General features: G+C 40.6%; 1 protein-coding gene across 2 annotated transcripts in view; it reads left to right on the plus strand.

Moving 5' to 3' along the window:
• RNF123 (ring finger protein 123) overlaps positions 1 to 26,653 on the plus strand; it is a 4,282,987-nt gene that overhangs the window by 3,837,895 nt on the left and 418,439 nt on the right. For both annotated transcript variants that reach the window (XM_044077780.1, XM_044077781.1), the window contains exon 36: positions 6,508 to 6,650. In XM_044077780.1, the coding sequence (XP_043933715.1) occupies positions 6,508 to 6,650 (143 nt within the window). The remainder of the gene's footprint in view (positions 1 to 6,507; positions 6,651 to 26,653) is intronic.

Genomic DNA, 26,653 nt, shown 5'->3' on the forward strand with positions numbered 1-26,653 from the left:
CAGGTGTGAGAAGGAAGGTAAGAATGTTTCTGCCATGGGCATGCATTTTTAGGCTGCTCAGAGATCCTATCCTAAAGGTCAGAGGGGCACCAGAAAAATGTGGTTCAAAAAGTCGCAAGGGTCCTACCAAGACACGTGGAGATTTTTCCTGTAGAGGTAGAGGGGGAAACAATAACTGAAGATGTCACCCTCATGGCAGAGGAGGTCCGCAAAACCAAGGTTCCTGAGAAATGTTCTTCAGGAAACCTTTTCAGCTCTCCTGAAAGGAGGCCCGATTGTCCACCTCTGGAGACAATCGGGGGTCATCTATCCCTGCACTGGAGAGCCTGGCAGAAGATGACTTCCAAAGTGTGGGTCCACCCAGTCAAAGGGATCAAGCAGTCTCACAAATTAAAAAAAAAAAGAGTCCTCCAAGAAGTCCCCCGACACCAGAGAGTTTCTGAACTTACTCAAGGTTCTTTTTGGTTCCAAAGAAAACAGGGGACTGGAGACCAATATCGGATCTCAGCAAATTAAATAAATCGGTTCGAAGATGCAAGATCCAAATGGTCACAGTACAGTCCATACTTCCTTTTCTGGAACAGGACGATTGGATGTGCTCTGTAGATTTCCAGGATGCGTAGTAGCACATATAGATGGGTGGGTGCTCCAGAAGATTTCTATGCTTCTGGCTGGGAGCCAGTCACTATCAGTTCAGAGCACTGCTCTTTGGTCTCACTGCTGCCCACAGTGTATTCACCAAATGCATGGCAGTGGTTGCAGCTCACCTGAGATGACGAGGATTCCAGGTGTTTCCATAATTAGATGACTGGCTCATTTCTACCCTGACCAGGCATCTACTAGTTCATGCAAGAGACTCTGTTCTTCAGATTTGTTCAGAAATATGCATAAAGCATCAAAAATCTCATCCAGAACCCACTCAAGCAGTAGAGTTCATAGGAGCCCTGCTAGACACCAGTCAGATGATTGCCAAACTTCCTCCATTAAGAATTTTAATAATCAGAAGGCAGACTGCAAAGTTGATCAGAAACAAGAAGGTGGCTGCTCATCATGTTCTACAGGCCTTAGGATCTATGGCTGCACAATTGTGTTGGTTCCACTGGCCAGGTTTTACATGCGAATTTTGCAATGGCTTCTAGCCTCTCAATGGTCAGTAATTTGTCAATTGATGTCTCATCCAATCCTCATAACGGACGTATGCAAAAAGAATCTTTCATGATGGATCCATTCACAACAGGTGACACAAGGTTGACCATTTGTTCCCCTTCAGCCACAGGCTGCGGTGACCACGGACGATTCCCACATCCTGGAGATGATTGTGGTGCTTCTAGCATTGCAAGCATTTCAGACTGCCCTCCCTCTAGGGACAGTAGCGATTCAATCAGACAACATGTCAGTAGTATGGTACATAAACAAGGAGGAACCTGATTGCATCCTCTCTGTCAGGAAGTGCTCAGAGTGTGGCAATGGGTGATCTCATACAACTGCTTTCTGATAGCAACACATATTCCGGGGAGATCCAGTGTCATAGTGGACAAGTTAAGCAGAGCCATTCTTATGCCGCACGAGTGGTCCCTCAACCAGATTATAGTGGACAATATTTTCTGCTCATGGGGCCATTGCCTGTCCTCTAAACAATAAATGCAGCAGCTACTTCACCCTAATTCCCCTACTGGGGCAGTCCCCAAGGGATGCTGTAATACACAGTTGGCCCCCCAGACTACTGTATGCCTCCCCCCCCCCATTCAATTGATTCCTAAAATCCTTCAGAAAGCCAACAGGTTGAAGAAGACAGTAATCCCCATTGCCCCTTTTTGGCCTTGAAATGGTTTCCCTTCCTTTGGGCCTAATCTGCACAAGGATCCCTGGATTCTGGATCTCTTTCCAAGTCTGTTGTCACAGCCAACAGGAATGACTCATCCCAGCCTTCACAATCTCAAGCTGACAGCTTCATTCCTCTAGTTTCATCGATTGCCAGACAAGCTATGCTCTGCTCCCCGGTCCATCATATCTTGATATCCTCTCATAAGTCATCTACTCAGAAACTATATAGAAGTAAACGGAAGAGGTTCGTAATTTGGGCACATCAACACAATATCGATCCCATCATGGCTCCCATTCATTTCATTCTGTAATTCCTAGCTCACCTTTTCAATGATGGAACAGCAGCATCTACTATTATGGTACAGTTAGCAGCCATTTCAGAGTTTCACATTGGGACAGATAACGTATCCTTGATTTCCCACAAGCTTTGTAAAGTCTTCTTAAAAGGGACCATGTTATTGAAACCCCCACACAAGGATCCCTCTCCTCCTTGAGATGTAAATCTGGTCCTATATCTGATTACTCAACCACCCTTTGAACATGCAGCAACTTGCAATATTAAGTACCTTACTTGGAAAACTCTCTTTTTGGTGGCTATCACATCTGCGAGACAGATGTCAGAGATTCAAGCACTATCCTCTCAATCCCTGTATTTGGTTTTTCATAAAGACATAGTCTCTTGTGTACCAACTCCTCTTTCTTGCCCAACGTTGTTTCTCAAATAAATATTAATCAGACTATACATTTGCCTGTTTTCTTTCCTAATTTTAGTAATAAGGGCGAATTTGTTGGATATTCATAGACAGTTACGTTTCTATTTGAATAGAACCAAAGAGGTTCGGAGAGAAAAACAACTGTTTATTGCATTTGCAGTCCCTAAGTTACCCTAAGCATACCAGTTACCAAAGTTACTTTATCTAAGTGGCTGTTTAGTTGTATTTCCTTTATTTCTTCCTCAAAGGGCATGAAACCTGACAAGTCCATTCAAACTCACTCTACCGGAGCAGTGGCCACATCTGCACTCTTCCAGACCAATACCTCTTTGGATGATATTTGGGCAGCAGCCACGTGGGCAAACTTTCATACCTTTAGCACTGATTACAAATTAGATTTGGTCTCCAGGAGAAGGGCCTCCTTTGACATGATAGTTCTGAGGAAAATTCTCCTGTGAATGCACCCAGGATAATGGTAGCTAGGGACTCTGTCCCACATGTGAGAAGGAGATGAAAAATTGACAGTATCAGATAAAGAAGTTATGTGCTCACCATAAGTTTCCATCTGTATTGTCGTTTTTTTCATCTCTCCTCACAACTCCACCGTCCAACCCCCTTCCATTGGTTTCCTGGTTGAATGGGAAGGGGATCTTTAGTGTTAGATTGGATTTCATTATCCTCCAGAATTTATTTCACTTAAGGCTCTTTTGTGTGTTAAATACTAACTTTTCTCTTTCTGCTGATATAATCACAGCAAACAAGATCTTTTAGTAATGGGGAGAAATGCATTGTGGGTAAGGGGAAGTGTCCAAGAGCATTTTGCTTGCCACGAGCTTGCTAACGGTCGATTTGGATCCAAGGAACTGGATTTGAACCCCACATGTGAAGAGAGATGAACATCAACAATACAGATGGAGCGTTATGGTGAGTACATAACTTCTTTTTTTGCTAATCCCCCTTGGGACATTATTTTCACTGTCCCACCCCAGTGCCCTGTATCTATGCCGGGTCTACCAGCTTGTCTCCTACCCCTCCTGGACTTACTCTAGTATCACTAGGGCCAGTCGTGGATCCTAAGGGCATCCTGGGGGTCTCATCCATCTCCAACTCAATCCTGTTTTTTTTTTCTTTCCCATTTAGATGTCTTGCACACTCCTTGCCCCACCTTCCATGCTCTTTGATTCATCTAAAGGCAACTTCTCTCTCTCTCTGGACCATCTCTCCCCTAAGGGAGGGCCATCACTTAATGCCTATCCTTTCTTACTGCTGGGCAACTCCTCTTTTTCGACCATGCTTCCCCTAAGGCAGTGTCATCAACTAATGCCCATCCTTCCTGCCGCTCTTTCAGTCACCCTCTTTGTTGCTCCATCAGTCACCTGAGATGCTAATCAAACTCTGGTAGACTGGGCCATAATTAGGGCTTTATCCCTCTTAATGAAACAAGTATGTTAACTGAAAGTAGGCTAGATATAAAGATCCACAGAAATAATGCACTTGAAATACTGAGGGGAAGTTGTTTAAATGCAGGTAATATATGTATAGGCAAGGATGTTTAACATAATTAAGATGTACAGGATGCACACTGGAAGATATTTTAAAGCTATTAAAATCAGTAAGCACCAATGCAAAAAAAATATTTAGTTTAATTTTCTAAGCTGTATGGTTAAAGCCGCATTTATTATCACGCTTCAGAGTGAGCGATTCTCAGTTGCAGAGTAAACTGCCTCCTGGCTTTTTGGAATGCATCTTTTCTTCTTTTCAAACTGTGCATGATTATAAGACTGTGGAATCACTGTGTTTGGATAGTTAAGATTGGCCTTTTTAAAGTAGCTACAGTTTTTGAAATAACTAATGGAAGTTAAAAGGAATACATTAAAAATGTGCACTGACGGCTGGAATGAACAACCAGTAGAAATGAATATACAAAATGAAAGAATGTAGATAGTTTGGCTGCCTAGCAGCACAAGACTGGAGGGACATCTTCAGAAGTAAAATACTGCAGGCATGTCAAACAAACATCTATAATTTATTTATTTATTTATTTATTTAATCAAGATAGCCCTATTAGGGTAGTAGCTTATTTTCAGAGGAAAACCCAAAGTAGTAGTCATACTACTAGGGAAAATTTGGCAAGGGCACCAGGGAAGCTGCTATATGAAGAACATGTATGGTTTGAAAGAACTGTTTTTTCATTTTTTTCTTGTTTGATTTAATGTATTCATGTATTGCTCTACTTATTTAAAAAAAAGTTTATTTTGGAGATGTCTTCTTCAGAGTTCTATAACCCATATCAAGCCTCTGTACCATAAACTGATCTTTCCATTGAATCTTTATGCAGTCTTTGTCTAGCACAACTTTCTCCTCTTAATTTTTCTTCAGTTTTCCATATGTCGCCCAGTTTTTTTCCTAGTTGACATCCAGACAGGTTATTCTTCAGCCAGGATCTAAATTTTCTCCTGTTTAACTTCCTTTACTAGCCTTTACCACCAGTTATATTCTACTGGGAAGAGACCCTGTTAGCATGCTTATTAGTGGCCATTTTGGAAGTCCTGAAGCCGACCATAATATTAGTGTTTGATAGCTGTGGCTATAGCAGTTACACTTGAAAGGCATGAACAACTTATTGATGTTATACAAGTTCAGTACATATACCCTTAGACAAATAACTAATTCTCCAGCCAGAATCAATTAAAATTGAACGGTAGGAGTTTTTTTACCTGAATAAATAAAATCAAGGCAGTTTTTAAAATGAAATATGCAAGCTGCTTTATACTTGCGCAATGAAATACAAAATAAATGTGTTAAAAGAGACCCATGGCATGTAAAAAGAACTCTGTGTTCTAAAAGCCTGTCTATCCGTGTCTCTACCAGTAGGCTGAATGTTTTACCAGTGTCTGTGTATCTGTGGCTTGTAAGTCCAAACTACAAATTCACAATCTCGGAAGCAAGTGACATCCAGGTTTGAGCATGTGTCCCAGAACAGCTTCTTTCCCAGAACTGCAGATTACTGTGCGCACTTTAGAAGTATAGCAAAAAGTGTCAGTAGCTGCAGTCTAAAATCACTTTTAAAACTTTGAAATGTTGTTGGGGGGACGGTATCCTGAAATGAGGCAGTACTTGGAAATCCTAAAAGGGACTGCATTAATTGTGTTTTCCATGGTCATTATTTCCTTAAGGTAAAGTTTCCATTTGTAACATTTTGTCTACATTGTTGGAAGGGACCACTTATAGCTTGTATGTGAAAATCCTAAAGAAGAAATGAAAACTCTGCTAATGATTGCCTGAATGCTTGAAAATTGTTTCACAGGCATGAGTTTGTACTGTAGAATATAAGTAACTGCATGATTCCTATACAGCACCATATGTTTTGTTCTACAACTTTGCTGCATGATTGATGGGAAGATCATTATATTTTACTTTACAGTTTTGTCATAACAAGTTGGCATAATGTTTAATTTTTTTACCTCATGAACACAAGGTACAGGATCTGATTCTCACATTTGGTCTTTGACAGCAATGTACTGCCTAGTATTTAACTATGAATATTTATTTTTATTTCTGAAAGCAAACACATTTGTTTTATCTCAGTACAGTTTCTTCACAGTTTATGCATCCAATATTATTTGCACATTCTTCAGCGATGAATTAATTTATTTTTGTGAAACATAAAGTAATACAAAATGTTTTTCCTATTCCGGAAAGACATGCAGCGATCTGAAAAGGTCAGTCCTGTATTGTTATCATTGTGGCATTCCTGTAGGCTAGATCAGCCTGCAGAACTGTTTTCATTAATCTTTGAAGTAAAACATATAAAAGTAAAACAGCATTAAGAGCATACTTAAATATAGGGAAAAGAAAGCCTTATGGACTGAACAGCTTGATTTTAATCCACAAGGATATTTTGCTGGTTGAAAATGTGTTGGCATCAGTAAATCTTATTTGTAAACAAAACAACTTTCTTTTTTTCCAGGAGAGATCGTGCAACATCTGTGCTTCTGACAGACCCTTGTTTCCAGCTCCGATCTATTCAGTACCTCCTTGGAGAGACAGAGCATAGTGCATCAAAAGCAGGTCAAACTGCAGCTGACAAAAAACACTTCTCCCTGCGAGCCTGTAAGTACATTGTAAATCTAGGTTTGTATGGATTACATGAATTGATATCAACTGATAATAGCAATGCTCTATGTTAAGTAGTCCCACCCCCCTTAGAGCTCTCTACTACACTCTGAACCTTTCTCCGATAATTGGTCACAGTGAATACAAGTTGTCTCCTTATAAGTGACCTACCTCTATTATGCCTTCTGCAAACTTTAGATAATTAATACTTATATTTAATTATTTCATTGAGTAGTGCTTCAATCTACAGAGCTACTTTGAATTGTCGCAGGCTGGCTCATTGATTATTTTTTCAACACTACTGATAGTCACGCTTTGTACCCACTCCGTTCACCCTTGCTATGCTTGGGCTCACTCAGCTCCCCTACTCTACTGCCTTTTCCACCCACCCCCACTTTCCTTAGATTTATAGCTAAAGACACCGCACCTCTTTCTTCTGTCATCCAATAACACTCACTGTCCCCTCACACCACCCACCACACCCTTTCTACTGTCATCCAATCACACCCACCCCCCATCACACCACCCACTACACCCATCTGTACTTGTACTACCTCTCAACTGTGATATAACCACTATTTTTTTTTATTTTCTCCTCCTCACCTTCAGATTGCTCTATCCCCACTTATCTACATTTTTCTTTCTGAACATACCCCAAATATGCAGCCTCACTACTCAGTTTACTGGTACACTGTTCTAACTGGCCTTCTCTTCCTAGCCTGCAAATCCTCCAACTTACACAATATTTGCATAAATTATCATCACCCTCATGCACAAAGTCAAACTAATCATCAACGACCACTCATACCTTATAGCCACATATGCTCGCAACTATACAATTCTTCCTACTCTCTCCTTTTTCCATTCAAATATATAAAATGCTCAAACATGCAACTACCCACTTTCAGATTCTACCAGACCACTACCAAACTAAAAAAAATCTAATAACTGCACTCCCTTACACATATCAAATTACAAGCTGATATCCATCCCAACAATGTTCAGTCCCCAACTCAACCTCACCTCCCAAACTCTCTCAAACACTCCTCAAATCTCACTCCCTCCTTAATTAAGGTACATAGCTCTCTACCTCATGCCTCTAAATCAGACCTACTAATAACCAATTTCAGTCTTAGAAACCTTGTAAACAAAATAACTGAATTTCATGCTGTTCTAGCCACCTACTTTCCTCGCAGTCATTATAACAGAGACTTGGTTAAAACCTCACATCAAAGAGACAGAAATTACTTACAGCAGTTATAATGTTATTAGACAGGATAGACTAATCAAAAGAGGTGGTAGTGTAGCAGTTATGTTTAAAGACGCTCTAAAGCTAGAAAAACTAATTTGTACTCTCCAAACATCCCCAGTGCTGAAACTCTAATCACTCGCCTTCATATAAATCCTTATAAAGCCATGATTATCATAGCTGCATATCTGGGGAAAGTTTAGTTAAGCAGCATAGAGTGGTGGTCTCAGGATGATGTTGGTGATCAAGAAGCGGAGGAGGAGTGTGAAAGTAGTGCCAAGGATTAAATTAAATTAAGGATTTAAAGGATTAAATGGCGGAAGTTAAAAAAGGGTGATTGTGAGGTGGAGTTCAGGGAAGAGTTAAGACAGGCACTGGGAGGCAATGAAGAGTTACAGAATAGCTGGGTAACTACAGCAGAGCTAGTAAAGAAGACTGCTAGGAAGGTGCTTGGTGTGACATCTGGACAGAGGAAGGGGGACGAGGAGACATGGTGGTGGAATGAGGAAGTACAGGAGAGTATACAGAGGAAGAGGCTGGCGAAGAAGAAATGGGATTGTCAAAGAGATGAAGAAAGTAGACATGAGTATAAGGAGATTAGGCTCATGGCAAAGAGAGAGGTGTCGAAGGCTAAGGATAAGACATATAGAGAGTTGTATGAGAGACTGGTCACTAAAGAGGGAGAAAAGAACCTGTACCAATTGGCTAGACAGAGGGACAGAGCTGAGAAAGATGTGCAACAGGTAAGGGTGATAAAGGACAGTGAGGGAAACGTGCTCACAAGTGAGGAGAGTGTGTTGAGTAGATGAAAAGAGTACTTTGAGGGGTTGATGAATGAAGAGAATGAGAGGGAGAGATGGTTGGATGATGTGGGGATAGTGAATCAGGAAGTGAAGCAGATTAGCAAGGAGGAAGTAAGGATAGCTATGAAGAGGATGAAGAATGGAAAGGCTGTTGGCCCAGATGACATACCAGTGGAAGCATGGAGGCACTTAAGAGAAATGGCAGTGGAATTTTTAACCAGATTGTTTAATGAAATTTTGGAAAGTCAGAGGATGCCTGAGGAGTGGAGAAAAAGTGTTTTGGTACCTATCTTTAAGAATAAGGGTGATGTGCAGAGCTGCAGTAACTACAGAGGGATAAAATTGATCAGTCACGGCTTGAAGTTATGGGAAAGAGTAGTGGAAGCTAGGTTAAGAAGGGAGGTGATGATTAGTGAACAGCAGTATGGTTTCATGCCAGGAAAGAGCACTACAGATGCAATATTTGCTCTGAGAGTGTTGTTGGAGAAATACAGAGAAGGTCAGAAGGAGTTGCATTGTGTCTTTGTGGACTTAGAGAAAGCATATGATAGGGTGTCTAGAGAGGAGTTGTGGTATTGTATGAGGAAGTCGGGAGTGGCAGAGAAGTATGTAAGAGTGGTACAGGATATGTACAAGGGTAGTGTGACATTGGTGAGGACTGCGGTGGGAGTGATAGGTACGTTTAAGGTGGAGGTGGGATTACATCAAGGATCAGCTCTGAGCCCTTTCTTATTTGCAGTGCTGATGGACAGGTTGACAGATGAGATTAGACAGGAGGCCCCGTGGACTATGATGTTTGCAGATGACATTGTGATATGTAGTGAGAGTAGGGACCAGGTTGAGGAGACACTGGAGAGGTGGAAATATGCTTTAGAGAGGAGAGGAATGAAGATCAGCAGGGCTAAAACAGAATATATGTGTGTAAATGAGAGGGAGGGTAGAGGAATGCTGAGGATGCAGGGAGTAGAGTTAGTAAAGGTGGATGAGTTTAAGTACTTGGGATCAACAGTTCAGAGTAATGGTGAGTGTGGAAGAGAGGTGAAGAAGAGAGTACAGGCAGGGTGGAATGGGTGGAGAAGAGTGTCAGGAGTGATTTGTGATAGACGGGTACCAATAAGAGTGAAAGTGAAGGTCTAAAAGAGCGTAGTGAGACCAGCTATGTTATATGGGTTGGAGACGGTAGCATTGACAAAAGGGCAGGAGTCAGAGCTGGATGTGGCAGAGTTAAAGATATTAAGATTTGCACTGGGTGTGACTAGGATGGACAGGATTAGGAATCAGTATATTAGAGGGTCAGCTCAGGTTGGACAGTTTGGAGACAAAGTAAGAGAGGCGAGATTGCGTTGGTTTGGACATGTGCTGAGAAGGGATTCTGGGTATATTCGGAAAAGGATGCTAAGGATGGAGCTGCTAGGTAAGAGGAAAAGAGGAAGGCCTAAGATAAGGTTTATGGATGTGGTGAGAGAGGACATGCAGGCGATTGGTGTGAAAGAGCATGATGCAGAGGACAGGAAGAAATGGAAACAGATGATCCGCTGTAGCGACCCCTAATGGGAACAGCCAAAAGAAGATGATGATCATAGCTGCATATCTCCCCTCTGAAAACAATCTTCCCAACATAGAACTTCTCCTGTCTTGGTCATCCTGCACTTTCAGTGCAGAAACTATCATCCTAGGTGATTTTAATCTTGACTGGCTTTCCTGCTCCTCTAATTGCCCCACCAACTTTATCAGTCTGTACAGTTTCTCCCAAGTTATAAACTTCCCCACTCTAACAGATAAACACACTAAAAAAAGAGTCACTTCTGGACTGGATATTAACTAACAAGTCAAACCAGAGTGACCAAGCTGGCTGCCTTCATATCAGCCTTAGTGACCATGCCCCTACATTTCTACTCAGAAGAAGAATTAAAATTCAATCATGCAATCCCTCAAATACATCCGCAGTACAAAACATTTCTCCCCTGGTCTATTCAAACTTTTACTAAAACTGTGTGATTGGTCCCCATTAATTAACCTAAACTTGGACCTAGCAGTCAAATTCTTTAACAACAAATTCCTTGAAATACTAAATAACCTAGTCCCCACCAGGAAAATTTGCATAAAATCCAAACAACTGCCATGGCTTTCCCATGATGCTAAACAGCTGATTAAACAGACGGACAGAGCTAGTGCCCTATACCTATCCTCCAAAAGCAAAACTGACCTCACCACCTATCAGCAATTAAGAAATTAAGCTAAAAAGAAAATTAACATTGATAAAAAAAGACTATTTCCAAACCTCTCAACAAAAGTTCCTACACAACTCACAAAAATTCTGGCATTCAGTCATCTCCCTCCTCCACCCCCTCTCCTTCCACAGCCAATACCAGTGAACCCTTAGCCTCACAGTTTAACTGAGACTTCATTAACTCTATCTCCTGCCTCCTTGAAAACCGCCACCTCAAACTCCTCCTGTTTTAAACCTATTCTGACATCTTACATCAAAAAGCTCCTAAGCAAACTAAAACCCTGCTGTCTAGCAGCTGATCAACTACCAAATTAATTCCTAAAAGTAACGGCTCCATCCATTGCATATCCTATCTCTATACTAATCAGTCATTCTATCTCCAAACAATATGTGCCACTCCGCTGGAAAGTCTCGCACATCATCCCACTCCACAAGGGTGGCACCTCCAGAGACATCTCAAACTTACCCCCACATAGCTATCCTCCCACCCATAGCCAAAATCTTAGAAAAATGTATTCACCTGCAACTCCTCGACCACCTAGCCACTAACAATCTTCTATCAGATACCCAGCACGGCTTTAGACCCCATTACAGTACAAACACAGCCTTGTTATCCTTCAACAATACTATTCACCACCTTATGAACAATTGACTAGTCTCTGCAATTTTCCTCAACTTGTCAAAAGCTTTTGACACCATCTCCCACCAACTACTTCTCCACAAACTTGCTACATTCATCTTCAGTCAAGCATCCTTGTCATGGTTCTTCAGTTATCTATCAAGCCGTCAACAGGCTACTAAATGGAAGAATGATCTCTCCCGACTTCTACCAGTAACCACTGGCTTACCCTAAGGTTCTATTCTTGGCCCTCTCTTCATCATATTTACTAATAACATTAATACAGCAACCCAACTTGCCTCAATCATACAATACGCAGATGATACCTCCCTTGTCTGCTCCACCCCTTTTGCACTTGAACTACAAGCTAAGATGCAAAAAGCATTCCAGGAGATCGAAACATTCTTATCTAACCACCAACTAATTCTAAACCCAAAAATGACTAAGTTAATCATTTTCGCAAACAAAACTACCAAGCTCAGCTCCCTACCCCTCTGTATTAAATCTGCAAATGGCACAAAAATAGAGCCAACTGACCAAACTCCTTGGTATAATAATAGATTACCACCTCAAATTTGATATTCATATTTCCCACACTATCAAAAAAGAGCATTCCAAACCTGGAGCTCTCTACAGAGCCAAACCCTACCTAACACCCCAAGCTAGGCTTGCCAAAGCTAGATCTCGCTCTCAGTGTTGTGCTAGTTACTTATAAGAGTAATAACTTACTATTACTAGTTACTTTTAAGTGAAAGTAATAAGTTACTAATACATATTACTTTTCTAAAAAAGTAATATATTACTAGGTAGTAACTAGTTACTGTTGAGTTACTTTTACGTAAGTTTAGTTTATCAATTCTCATGTTCAGATTTACTCATATGGTACTTGTGTGTGTGAGGAATACATGCTTAAAGCACATGAATACGAGTGCATTAAAGTTGTATACACAGTGTTGCAGTAATGATGAATAGCATTTTATGGGTCTATATTAGATCAGCGAACGCTTAGAAAAGCAAACGCTGATTGATCGAACTTATGTAAGCGAAAGCTTACAATATCAAAGCAACAGAAACCCGAATTTTTTTCCTAGGGAAAGAATTTGGTTGTCCGTTTCTGTTACGTCGGTATTTTCAGTGCTGTGGTGAAAAGTTGCGGGTCGGGTTCAGGTAAGTGTGCGATTCTGTGGATGTGAGTGTTAGGGCAGGTTAGGTATGTGTGCGATTGTGTGGACATGAGGGTTAGGGCGGGTTAGGTGAGTTAGGGTTAGGGAGCGGGTGAGGTGAGTGTGCGATAGTGACAGACCTTAGGGTTAGGGTTTGGGTTAATGTAAGTGGATAGTTAGTGGTGTGTGTATAGTTTAGTGTAGGGTTAGGTGTCAGATTTTAGGTGTATGTGTGTGGATTGCTGTTTGTTTGGTGTGCTTGTGTTGTGTGTATGTGTTTTGTTCTGACAGTTCGAGATTGTAAGCTTTCACTTACATAAGTTCGATCAATCAGCGTTCACTTTTTTTAAGTGTTCACTGATCTAATATAGACCCCTTTTTACAGTTTACAAAGTCCCACAGGCTAGCCTTTGTAGTCAGAGAGTCACAATTTAATGCTTAAAGTATGCACAGCCAGCAACACAAGACCCATAACAAGTTACAACCCATCAAATTTTCAACAATGTACATTAGGCTAATCTGCTAAAACTAATGCTGAGGATGCATAAATGCTTACAGAAAATGTCATATAGGTCTAACAAGGCTGCCAACACAACGGCAATGAAAATATCAGTTTATATAACTATTCACAATGACTACACATTTTTGTTGGCTTGAAGAAGGAGAAACTTTTCAAAGTGTTCAGTGAGTCTATTTTTTCTTGCAGTCAGCACTTGTCTTCTTGACTATAGAGTAACTGTTGAGAGAAGATATTTCTCTGGAAGTGTCAGCCAGATACATGTCCATCTGAGAAGATATGCTGACATCATTGGCTGGCATCGACTCTTTAAAGCTGAAGAAGCTGTCTTCAGCAGTTAATGCAGAAGCTTCAGATGACCCATGTGCAGGTTCATCCAGTTTCTGCATGGCATCAAGGAGAAGACCCTTGCCACTGAGTTTCCGCTCTTTGCTGTCCATCCATCGCAAACGGAACTGTGGATGCACTATGCTAGCCAGAATGAGCTCTTCACGCTCCAGAAGGTGATTGAACTGTGCCTCAGTGCATTTAAGAAGAGCATCAACTAGTGGCACAACAAGTTTCACAGACTGCCTGACTTCGGACAACTTGTTTTTTTAGGCATGTAATGGTGGGGATCAGGATTCCCATGAAGCTTTTCAGCTCTGAATGCAGGATGTTCAGAGCCATTGCCAGGGGCTGCATTGCATGCACAAACTCAGCAACAAAGGTAATTTCTGTAGGCCTGAAGTTGGCAATTCCAAGCTGTTCACATATCTCATTCAGCAAGCCTTCACCCTGAGTTGCAATGAAGTAAATTCTCTCCATCGCGTAGAAAGTGGGATTGGGAATAATCAATGCTAGATCACACTTATTTCGAGCCACCTCAGCAGCTTGGGTGCTGTGACTAGCCTTGTTCCAAGCAGCATAGCATTTGCTCATGGTGCTTCGCATAATCTTTTTATACTGTGCATCATTAAAAGCAGATTCAGCATATTGTACGGCAACTAGATTCAATTTGTGTGCTCCACATCTCAGATGGGGAGGCAGTGAATAGCTGTTCTTGCTTTGCCCTGACTGACTCAGCACAGCTGTCACGCTTTTGTAAATGACTTCACCATCATCATCCTCATCTTGAGACAGAATGCTTGTAGTTTCAGATCTCACATTCCAAGAAGACAGTGAAAGCCTTTACAAAACTGCTGCCATTGTCAGTAATTGTTGCACTCACCTTTTGATCTATCTTGTACTTGATGGGAATGCTCTCAAGAGTTGATGCTATGAGATCATATGTATGCCTCCCTTGTAATTTGCAACATGACAAAGCAGCTAACTTTCTTTGAAGTGTGTCACAGTCGATCCAGTGGGTGGTGGCACCAAAGAAACTACGATTCTGATGGGTCCAAATGTCAGCCGTAGTGGGCTGCATGCTATCCACATTCATGCTGGAAGAAGCGGCAAGCATGTTCATATCATTTGCAAGCATATTCATGTACTTTTCTATAAGATCATATATCTGCCAAATCTCTGTGGTTTTGCTTAAAGTTAAATCACTGTCTCAAAGCAAAATTTTTCTCACTGCATCATTAACACCACACACAAGCTTGTCTTTTATCAACTCATCTCTCAGATCACCAAATCTGCACATTTTTTACTTGTTTCTCAAGTCAGTTATATATGCGGCAAAAGTTTCACTAGGCTTTTGATCTCTTGTGCCTTTCCACTGTAATATTCATATGAGGGTTGCACATTTCTCTAAATTTAAATTTTAAGCACTCAGAGTCTTCCGCGTTTCGGCCTTTACCACAATATGGCAGTCTTCCCCCTTCTCTGCATAAACAGCAGGTGCATACACAAATGAATGTTCTCTCTCTATAGCTTCTGAACCAGCTAAATTGAGCAGAATAAATGCTTTTGTATGTGCATCTTTATCATAAAACTCAGCCTGTATGAAAATATATTCTTGGTCAAACACACTCCAGTTTTCAGCAATATTATTATCAAACACAAGCGGATCAGGTCTGTGAAATCCCTCTGCCATGCCAAGTAAGTGTCAAACACACACCAGGTACTTGTAGTTATATTCAGCTGTACAACAGAGTCTTTCAAATAAGTGTACTCTTTGAAAAGACTGTACTGTAATACTGCACACACTGCCAACACATTGCACACTTTAGATACTTTGAATAGCTTTAGTTAATGCAAAAAGGTAGTACATTGCAAAAAAATAGTTTTCTCTTTTTTGAACATTTTATATGATTAGAATATTGTTTCAAATGGTTTTGCAATTATTTCAAGTACTTTTTTCAATATGTCACAATTTTGAACATTTTGTTTATTCAGTAGTTGGTTTGGAATGCTTTGCTTTACATTCGTTGAGGGAAAAATCATTTAAATGAGTTTAAGAACCTGGAAATATTTTTTGACCTGTTTACGAGTCGTTTGCGAGTTGTTTGAGCCACTCTTGTATATTCCTTCATTTCCGACTGTGCGCCTCATGGTTTTAAGAAGCTTTGACTTTGGATCCTATTCTGACAACATGTCACTCGTCTTGTGTATTCAAATAAGATGATGAGGCTTGAGAGTTCATTTAAGATATTTATTACACACAAACACATCAGGATGGTTGACTGGAACATAAAACTTAAACAAACTAGGTAATTGACTGACAGCTACGCACACAGATGCTTTCACTACAGCTGCTTGCAGAAAATGGCACTCTGCTTGCACTTGCTCAGTAGTTTTTATGCATGTGCCCATGAAGTACAGTGGCTTTAAAAGTACAACACACACACTATGATCTACACTCCCTGTGTTCGAGTGGGTTTCCTGAGGGTGTTCTGGTTTCCTCCCCCCATTCCAAAGACATGCTGCAGGTGGATTAGACATTCTAAATTGGCCTTAAGTGTGAGTGTGTGCATGAGTGCGCCTTCTGAAGAAGGTTGGGTGCTGGGCTGGCAACTAGACAATGTAAAACTCCACTGCCACTTGTTCTGCAGGCTGATGATCCCCCATGGTGATCCCTAACAGGCAGAGCCGAAAGGAGAAGAAGAAGACTAGTCTTTATAGCTAGAGAGTCACAGATAATAATTAAACCAAACCAGCCAGCAGCACAAGAACTATAAAAACCTATCACAGTGATGACATCTCCCACATGGGTGCATATACCTATGTTTCAAATCATCATGTTGACTACCAGCTTGTTCTACCAATTTTTTGATATTCAAATGTCTTTTCCAATCTATGACAGGTTGATCACTAATTTTAGATCTAATCTCCCCATCTCCCAACAAAACCTTCCAGTTTTTTATTAGAATTTCCTGGATCGATTTAAAATCCACGGAGAATCTGGTTGTAAAGGACAATTTGAAATTAGTGTTTGTAGTGGTACCTATACTCCCCCTATTTTCTAAGATAGTTGAATTACATGTACTAAGATTGTTGCCATGAACATTTTCAAGAATGGGGAAATAGGTATATGCACCCATGTGGGAGATGTCATCGCTGTGAACACATTAATGTAGTTGCGCTTTTTGCAATCAATGAGTTTAATCTCAGGATGAAGGGACACTATAACTGTAATAGTTCTGGAGTTGTCTATGGGGCATTGTGTCAGGCCTGTCCTGCCTTTTACATTGGCAAGACGGAGCGGATGTTGAAGCAACATATCTATGAACACAACTATGATATACGGGGGGAAAAAACTACAAATGCCGTATATAGACATATTCTGGAATTCCCTGAACATCACTTTAAATTCATTGTAATTGAACAAGTCAGAAAGAGTGTAAGAGGTGGTCCCTGGCAACTGTTTTTGGAGAATCGTGAGTTTTACTGGATTTTGCGCTTGGATGCAGTAGGGTATTCGGGTCTAAATTAAATCACATCTATAGGATACATGTTAAAAATGAAAGCAGAATTGAGATAGTATACTTATACACATACAATTGTGTGTCAATGTATATATATTTTTTTTAGTTTAGTTATTTTAAATATGTGTCCTTTTACATACATGTACATACATTTTAATGTTTTTGTAAATATTTATTTCCTTAGGGGAATTAATTAGTGGATATAATCCATACTGGGTTATTTGGAGTACAACAGGTTTCTCTAATGTATTCCTCAACTTCACGGCCCTTTTCCTCCCTATTTACATTGTCCTCTGTAAAGCAACAACAATAAAGCATTTACAATTTTTATAATTCCCCTTACTTCTGTAACAGAAGCCTACCTTCTCATACTGTGATGGTTTCACTTACAAAATGATTCTCTCACTTTTGAATAAAGCTTGCTGGAGTCGCCCAATTACTGACATCATCGAGGCCAGGCAGTGCAGGTACTTTTTTTTTTTTTTAATCAGTTCCCTCCTCCAAAGTGACATCACCACAGCCATCATCTGATTCTAACTAAAATAATAAGACACACCCATTCTATGATGTCATGGCTCCCTTGTCTTTCCCCCAGTCTGAGTGCTGTTCATTTTATTCAGTAGTAGTGTAGTAACACCTATGTTTGGAAATACAGAAATGTGGTATGCATACTTGTACATTCTCCACGGCAAATGATGCTTAGGTGGTGTATCGCTTGCATGCTTTTCTATTGTATTTGCACCAGATACTGCTAGTGTGCAGTGCGGGAATAGAAAGATTAAAACATTACCCTGGTATCAGAGGTGGCAGTGCAACATATTCATAGTGGCTTAACATGAGAGTAGCTCTAAGCAAGCACCATGTGAAACCTGAACAAGCACCTAGAATTATTCAGTGCAGCTTCCACACCTTAAGTCTGAAAGTGAATTCACATACTCACATGAACAGGAGTAGCTGCATATTGATGGCTAAAGGTGTATGGGCATGTCGGGTGGTTACTACACTGCAAAACTGGTATGTAATGGTGGAGATATTTGGAAGGCATGAGCAAACACACCAGTATATTAAAGCCATAGCACCAATTGAACTGGAGGCTGGCAAATAGATTTAGTAAGGGATTTTGTCCATGCACAAATATTTCAACAGTGATTCTTTGCAATGGCATCCATTATCTGATTCAAGGTAAGTTAACCTTGATGTTCTTTATTTAAAAAAAAAAAATCAATAAAAAATTTACTTCGCTATAAGTGACTTCTGGACACAAGAAAAAGGAAGGGGAAAATATAGCAGTGTGGTTTGTATGTACAAAGACAAATCCAGGGACACTGCAAAAGGTTTTTTTTGCAAACCAACCAGTGGAGTAAAAACATATGAAGGCAAACACTGCATACCAACACACTTTGCACATGTAAATCTCAATTTTTAACAAGGTGGAAGCATGAAGTGATACCTTAATACTTAAATTAATAAAGATCTAAACTGGTTGATAGTATAAATGTTTTATTCTTTAGCTCCTTGGTGAAAGACCTTACTGGATGTGATTGCAGTCAAGTAAGGTCATAGCTATAGTGCAGCAAAAAAATGTCCCCTCTAACAAAGGAAATGCTAGAGCAAAGATTAAATTACATGAGTCAAGCACCCTGCTGAGATCTGCCAATCAATGGAATTACCAGGTCAAATTACCCTCAGGACTTTGACAGCTAGGGAAGCTAAGTGTTATGGGGGAGGGGAGAAGTAAATGGACTGGAATTCATTGTCTCACAAATTAGTGCCATTTAAACTAAATTAGAAAAAAAGGCAACAGTAAACAGCACTTTGAGTGTGTTCTGTGGCATTTGCACTGTTTCTGTTTTAAGTAGTCATCCAGCAGCGGGTAATGTTACTTACACTGTTCTGTTTTACTCAGTACTTTGTACACATGCAGCATCAGGAACTTTAGGCAAACGGAGGCCTGCATTATGTAACATTTTTGAGCCAAACAATGATTTCTGGGATACTGGATGGCAACCTGATTTATCCAAACCACGTCAATATGCCAGCCTCCAGGTGGTCAGAGTCTGGAATTACATATAAAAATATTTAAAATCCTGTAAATAATCCCAGAGTGCTGTTAAAGTGTAGGAAACATCATGCCATGATGTTTTGCACATGTTTTTTGAGTCTGTGGGTACGGTACTCCTTTAACTAATTTGTTTCTTTTTTTCTTTCAATATTGTTTGTGAAATTTAAGGAATTGTGTTACAAACTGCTTTTCATACATTGCTGCTTTAATTTATTAATTTGGTTGTTTTGTCATGTGACAATGTATCCCTATATATGTGTTAATTTGAATTTTGGTTCTTATCTGATGAAGTTATGTATTTTATCTAACGAAAGTGCTTATGTTTTATTATTTTGTGGTGCAATAAATTGTTGGTGACCTACAGCTTCCTCTTTGCCTTTGTGTGTGGTTAACACGTTTGTGCCTTTCTGTGGTATTGTGAGTATTCAGCTTTCTTGGAGAAGTTTGATGAGGTGCTTGATATAGTACTACTTAGAGGTTCTGTAGTTCTTCTGGGAGAATTAGCCGCGATTGTGGGGAGTGATGAACATACCTAGAAAAGGATTGAGAACGGAGGCTTGCCTGATGTGAACTCAAGTCGGGAATTGTTTATGGACGTCTCCTGTATTAGTCTTGGACCTGCCCACAATAAACACCATATACAAGCATAAGGATGCTCCTAAATGTATTTAGTGCCACAGCTGTGTTGTGCCATCATCTTTGTGACGAAGCATTTTTGGCAGTCAAATCAAGAGAGCTACTGAAGTGTCAGCTGATCTCTGTTTTGCAGGGGAGTTGGTCATATGGCTGGTGAATCAGCTGGATAGACCTGGGAAACTCCAGCATATAGTGAAGGTATCTTGAGAATACCTAATTTACATAATTGATGCATCTGTATTGGACAAGACCAACTCCCATATCCAGAAAAGCTTGTCCTGTCTACTTGAGAAGGTGAAGTCTGAATGGACACTGTTCAAGACTTCAGTAGTTGAGACAGTGACAATAAGGTGTGACCAAAAGGTGGTCAACATAAGTCATGACAGCAACCCTTAGGAACCGCTGGTGGGCACCACTAGTGAGAGAAGCTGTCTGGATAAAGACACAGGCCTTCTGTGTAATACTTATACGGGGTGGAAAAATATCTGGATTTGACAGATGGGTGCCAACAGGCCAGGAAGAAGCAGCTGCAACAGTCAGTAAAGTGAAAGGTCAGGTGTGGGAGGAATGTATAGAGGCCACAGAGAACAACCTTTGGATAGGGATAGCCTGAAAGAGATTCTGACAGGCCATCCTTTGACTGAAGAGGAAAAGACAAGATATTGACCATGCTGTCTTCAGCAAGGATAGAGAAACACTGTTTTTAACTAGGGACATTGCTGAGATCTTGAAGGAACACTAAGGAAATTCTGAATCTGACTGGCATGCCCTCCACTATGCAAGCAGTGCCAGAAGTAGATAGCAGAAATTAATACATTGTGGAAGATGGGTTCTACTGTGACAAGGCTAACAAAATTTATTTTATTTTGCATTTGTTTACCGGGAAAGTCCGACTAGACACAAGTCCTTTTTCAGCAGAGACCTGGGGAGAAATGCTCCATATATTACACAGACAAGATTTAAACATAGTACACTTTTGTAGTTATAAAGCGAGACATTTCCATTGTCATTTACAAGAAGTCTCATGATACAAATTTTTAGATAAAACCCAACATTTAGAAAAATAGGTAAATTTACATTGATTATACAAGACACCATTAAGAAGTGTGGCTATAGAAGGTATATTTGGAGATACCATGAAACATAGGGCAAGGAATTAAGTGTGGAAGGAAGACTAGGATATATAGTAAGAAGGAGACTAGTAAGCTGAAAGAAAAAAAGGGTTAACTACCTGACCATATGAGTTGGGAGTTTAGTATGAGTGGGCACTAGTAAGATGGAGATAATATAGCCTGGCGGGTTACAATTGCACGTCCAGTTGACTTGGAGGTGTATTTTTAGGCATTTTTTGAACTTGGTCAAGGAAGTGGTTGCTATTATATTTGTGGGCAGTGTTCCAGTTTTTGGTTATATAGCTTGAGTAGAGAGAAGCTCCTGCAGAGTTGTTGGCTATAGTGACTTGTAGCAGAGGTTTGTTATTGGAATGTATGACTGTAGTACTGGAGTAAGGTTGTATTAGATTTTTTAATGATGGGGTTTTCTCAGGATAATAAAGTATTTTTTGGGGTTAGTATAAGTTGGTTGTACATAAGGAGTTGAGGAAATTCTAGCCAGCTGAGTTTTTTAGGGCTGAGCAGTAATATGTGAAATGTGAGCTATAGGAGGCAAACTTTACTATTTTGTTATAGCAAACTTCAAGCTTAGATATATCAAATTTTCTGAGGTTGGTGAGGCATATAGGAGTGTGGACAGGAGGTGGGTTTGTGCTATTTTAGCCTTGGTGCTGTAAGGAATTGTTTGTTTCTATATAACCCACTAATTTTTTGTGACTTTTCTTAACAGTGATTGAAATGTGAGTGTCAAACGTCATGTTGTGGTCTGTTTCAACTTCAAGAAGTTTGCTGTGATTGACAAGAAGGATATTAGTGTTATTGTTTGATTTGATAGTAAATGTGGATGTATGAGTGGTGATGTTGGTTGGTTGGAGGATGAGAAGTTTGATTTTATTAGGGTTTAGTATTAGTTGAGAATTATTGAGCCATTCTTTTACAGAGAGGAAAGAGGCCTGTGTTTTCACTTGTAGTTGGAGAGAAGGTGAGGAACAGATTAGTGTAGATTCATCAGAGTATTGGATGGCTGAAGCATGGAGAGTTGAAGTGTGGAGTTTGTTAGCAAAGATACAGAAAAGTAAGGGACCAAGTGTAGAGCCTTGGGGAACACCTGTTGTAACTGGTAATAGAGGAGAGAGTTCTTGCCTCCATTGTACTCCTTGTTGTCTATGTATTTGTTAAGTAACTCTGAAGCCAGGTAAGGGTGGGTTTACTAAGATTTAGTTCAGAGATGGATATAATGAGTTTTTCATGGTTAACCATGTCGAAAGCCGTGGAGAAGTCAAGAAAGACAGCAGAGACATAGTTGCCGTTATTTCTGTGAGTGTTAATTGTGTGGTTGAATGCCATAAGGGCTGTTATGGTGCTGTGGTAAGGTCTAAAGCCATATTGGGTATTGGGAAAGTTGGTGTTAAAGTATTTCATAATTTGTGTGTGTACACACTTCTCCAGTATTTGGACAGAGGAGAAAGTATGGCTATGGGGTGATAGTTTGTTAGCTCTTTGGACTTACCACCTTTATGAAGTGGAATGACATGAAACACTTTCCAGATTTCTGGGACTAGGTTTTCAGATATGGAATGGTTGATGAGAATAGATATTGGGTATGCTATGGCATCGGCAGCTAGTTTTAGGAATTCAGCAGGGAGTTTGTCAACAGCTAAAGTGGTAGGTTTTAATTTCCTGAGGAGGTTTCTGATTATGTCTGTAGGAATGGGGTGGGAGTTCAGTTGTTAGGTGTGAAGATGAACAGTTCTGAGAGTTTGCAAGTGTGAGGATTGATTCATTGAAGAATTTGTTAAACAGGGAGAAAATATTAATTGTAGTATTTGTTAGGGTTGGAGGGGGAGTTTTTGATTTTCCAGGGTGGAGAATATTGTTAATTGCTGACCAAACATTTTTGAGATTGTTTTGATAAATAGATTGGATCTTGTGGAAGTAACTAGTTTTGTCTGTTTTGACACATTTCTTTGCTTTGTTACGGAGTTCAAGGAAAACCTGTCTGTAGGTGCCCCAGTTTTGTGCCAAAGGGCCCAGGCTTTATCTCTGGATTTTAGCAGAGCTCTAGTGTCTCTGCTCATCCAAGGGGCATGATTAGATTTCGTTCTGATGGTTCGAGGGGGAGCCAGGAACTCTAGGATGTGTAGGACGGCAGAGTTGAAGTATTGTACAGCTTAATCTAGTTTTAGTTATTTGCAAAGAGGCCAGTTGCAGGCTTTGAGCATATTAATAAAGCTTGTATTGAAGTTTTTTTGCTTCTTATTGTTTGGTAGTTAGTGGGCTTTACCTGATATGTACAGTGTCTAATTGCAAACGTGGGTAAGTGGTCACTCAGGCTGCCAGGGAGACAGCTTGATTGGTTTATAAGGGTTGGTCTGTTTGTGAGAATCCAGTCAAGTACTGAATGTCTGTTTGTTGTCTTGTCAGTTCTAGTAGGAGACTGGATGAGCTGGGAAAATCCATGAAGGTTGGTGAAGTGTGAGAAATTGAGTTACAGGCTAGCCAATCAGTGTTAAAGTCCCCCAAGATGATGGTTTCAAGTTGGAAGACATCAGATGCCCAATAGAGTAGGGCCTCCAATGTAGTTACAGTATGTTATTGCCGGGTGGTATGTAGCAACCGATTATGGCTATACTTTTTTTTTTAGAGTTGATTTTTAATTTTGCAATCAAAATTTCTGCATTGGCTGATGGTGGTGTGCTTATATCCAGGTTATCCACATTTAATTGATTTTTAAACATCAAGGCCACACCACCTCCCTTTTTAGTTGTCCTATCTTTGCATAGGATATTACACTTTTTGTCTGCTTCAAACTAGGTATCTACCCAGAAAGGACACAGCTGAAATCAGGTCTATAGATGTTTTTTCCCCTACTAGATTTTAATAATTCCTAACAATTTGGCTATTTAGACACACACCTTACAATCTTTAGCCTGGGGGGGTTCTAGCCCGCTCCGTTTGCTATGCTCACTTTGCTCCCCTCCCTACCCCCTATTTCCACCTGCCCCCAGTACATCTACATTTATTCTTAGCCTTAACCCCACCCCTAATTACCACCAATAAGGCTACACCACTAGTCACCCCCTCCCCCTACATCCAACACAATCATGCTACTACCTAATGTAATAACAATCCTAACCTGCGTAGTTCTAGCTCACATTACATCCTACCAAGGCTCCACAGTCACATGCTGCAACAACTTCCACTGTACTATCTCAACACCCTAACTTACGCTGTAACTGCACAACCCCTGCCACCAAAAACATCCTCCCAACACACACACTCCATTACCAAACACCTAACACACTCAAAAATAAAATATTTCTAAGATACCATAAGCAATTTACTATGTATATAAAATATATCCTAAACACCCTCTATAAGCAAGCCCTCGCTGGAGACATCCATCCAAACCCTGGTCCTCCCAAATCCAGCCCAACCACTAACCCTAGTTCAAGCAACCCCCCCACAATTCAACTCCTAGCCAACACAAAAACAATAGACCTACTTATAATGTCCCTAAACATCAGAAGCATATCCATTAAAATCCAAGAACTACAAGCCAGCATAAGCATATATTCCCCAAATATTCTCTTCCTAACTGAAACCTGGCTCAAACCTCACATCAAAAGTGAGGAAATACTTCCACCTGAATACAACATCCTTCGCATAGACAGATTGTCCAAAAAAAGGAGGTGGCGTAGCATTGATATTTAAACACCACCTCAGTATTCAACTCCTGAACTCATCTGCCCCTCATCACAACAGTGAAGAAATTCTTTATGCCAATCTCAAACTAAACCCAGACAAAACAGTCAATATCATAGGATGCTATTTCCCACCAGGGCAAAATATTACAGCCCTAGAAAATCTCTTGAGCTGGGCTACTCTGTCTCTACCCCAAGAAACCATCATTCTCAGTGATTTTAACATCAACTGGCTATCCTGTAATAATCTCCATGAGTTCACTCAACTCATCCAATTCCCTACCCGAATCAACAAAAACCCTAACGATCATGCCTTACTTGTCTGGATCCTAGTCAACAAAGCCCCTCACTCTTACCTAGCAGGCTGCTTACCTGACAGTCTTAGTGGCCACTCCCCACTTTCCTAATTCAGCACCACACACACAGTCTCAAGCCCATTATCCACAGGCAAATACGGAGCAAGTCCAACTTCAACCCCAACTCCTTCATCTCCTCCCTGCAAAAAATTAACTGGTCACCACTAAAATACCTCAACATAGATGAGGATGTCCACTTCTTCAACAGTAACTTCCTCTCCATCCTAAAAACCCATGCTCCTGTAAGAAATGCCAAACTCAGATCCAGGCATGCCCCATGGTTACAAAAGACCACCAGAACGCTAATAAATCCAGAGATAAGGCCTGGGAGCACTTGCAACTAACAAAAAATAATTCAGGCAATCATTCCTTGAACTGCACAATAAAGCCAAAAAGCATATAAAATTAGACAAATCCCTCTGCTATAAATCCACCCTAAACTCTACCAACCACAACCCTAAGCAATTCTGGTCCACTATTAACACTATCCTCCACCCAGGGAAGGTTGATACCCCCCAGCCATCCATTCCCCCCTCCTCCAGCAGTATTGCTGAATACTTCAACAAACACTTCACTGAAACTATAACATCTCTAAACAAACAAGACTTCCCTACAACAGCCCCCCAACTCCTAACCCTAAACCCCCCACTCCTCTTTTCTTCTTCACCTCAGTACCTACCTCCAACATAAGACTATTGTCAAAACTTAAACCCACCAAACTCGCAGCTGGCAACCTCCCCTCGGAATACTTGCAAATTGCAGCTGATACACTAGCCTACCCAATTTCAATTCTAATCAACCATTCCATAACAGAAGGTTATGTTCCCTCGATATGGAAAATATCCCACAGCACCCCCCCCACCACTGACCTCTCCAATTACCGCCCCATTGCTATCCTCTCCTCTCTGTCCACAATACTTGAAAAATGTATCAACACCCAGGTCTCCAACTACCTCCTAGCTAATAATCTTCTCTCCAAAACCCAACATGGTTTCAGGCCATATAACAGCACTACCTCCGCTCTGCTGTCCATCACCAGCACTATACTTCATCACAGAAACAATGGTCTCTAATCTACTGCCGTATTTCTAGACCTCTCAAAGACCTTTGACACGGTATCTCATGAGCTACTACTCTCTACTCTCCCCAACCTCTCCTTCTCACAGTCAACCTGCAACTGGTTCCACAGCTATCTACACGGAAACTAGCAATCAGTAATCTGGGACGATAACCCATCACCTCGCCTCCCAGTTACTCTCTCCCCAAGGGTCTATCCTTGGCCCTCTGCTAACCTACATACTGCCACCACACAAGCATCTCTTATACAATACGCAGATGACCCTACTCTCATCTGCTCTGCCCTCACTGTACCAGAACTACAACAAATCACACAGGAGTCATTCTCTTCTGTAGAAAGCTGGCTATCCAATGCTCAGCTCCTACTCAACCCAAGTAAGACAAAACTTCTCCTGTTCCAACCTTCCAAAGCCACCCAAAACACCCCCCACTTCAGCATTCGCGCCAAAGACAATACCATCATCTCTCCATCAGAACACACAAAATTACTCTGTGTGGAAATCGACAACAAACTTAGATTTGACATCCACATCTCTCTCACAATAAAAAATGTTCACAAGAAACTTGGTGCATTATATTGAAGCCGCCAATTCCTAACCAAGGTGGCTAGAATCTCCATAG

Source organism: Protopterus annectens, chromosome 7.part0, assembly GCF_019279795.1.
Source record: "Protopterus annectens isolate FY-2018-M chromosome 7.part0, PAN1.0, whole genome shotgun sequence".
Classification (NCBI taxonomy): domain Eukaryota; kingdom Metazoa; phylum Chordata; order Ceratodontiformes; family Protopteridae; genus Protopterus; species Protopterus annectens.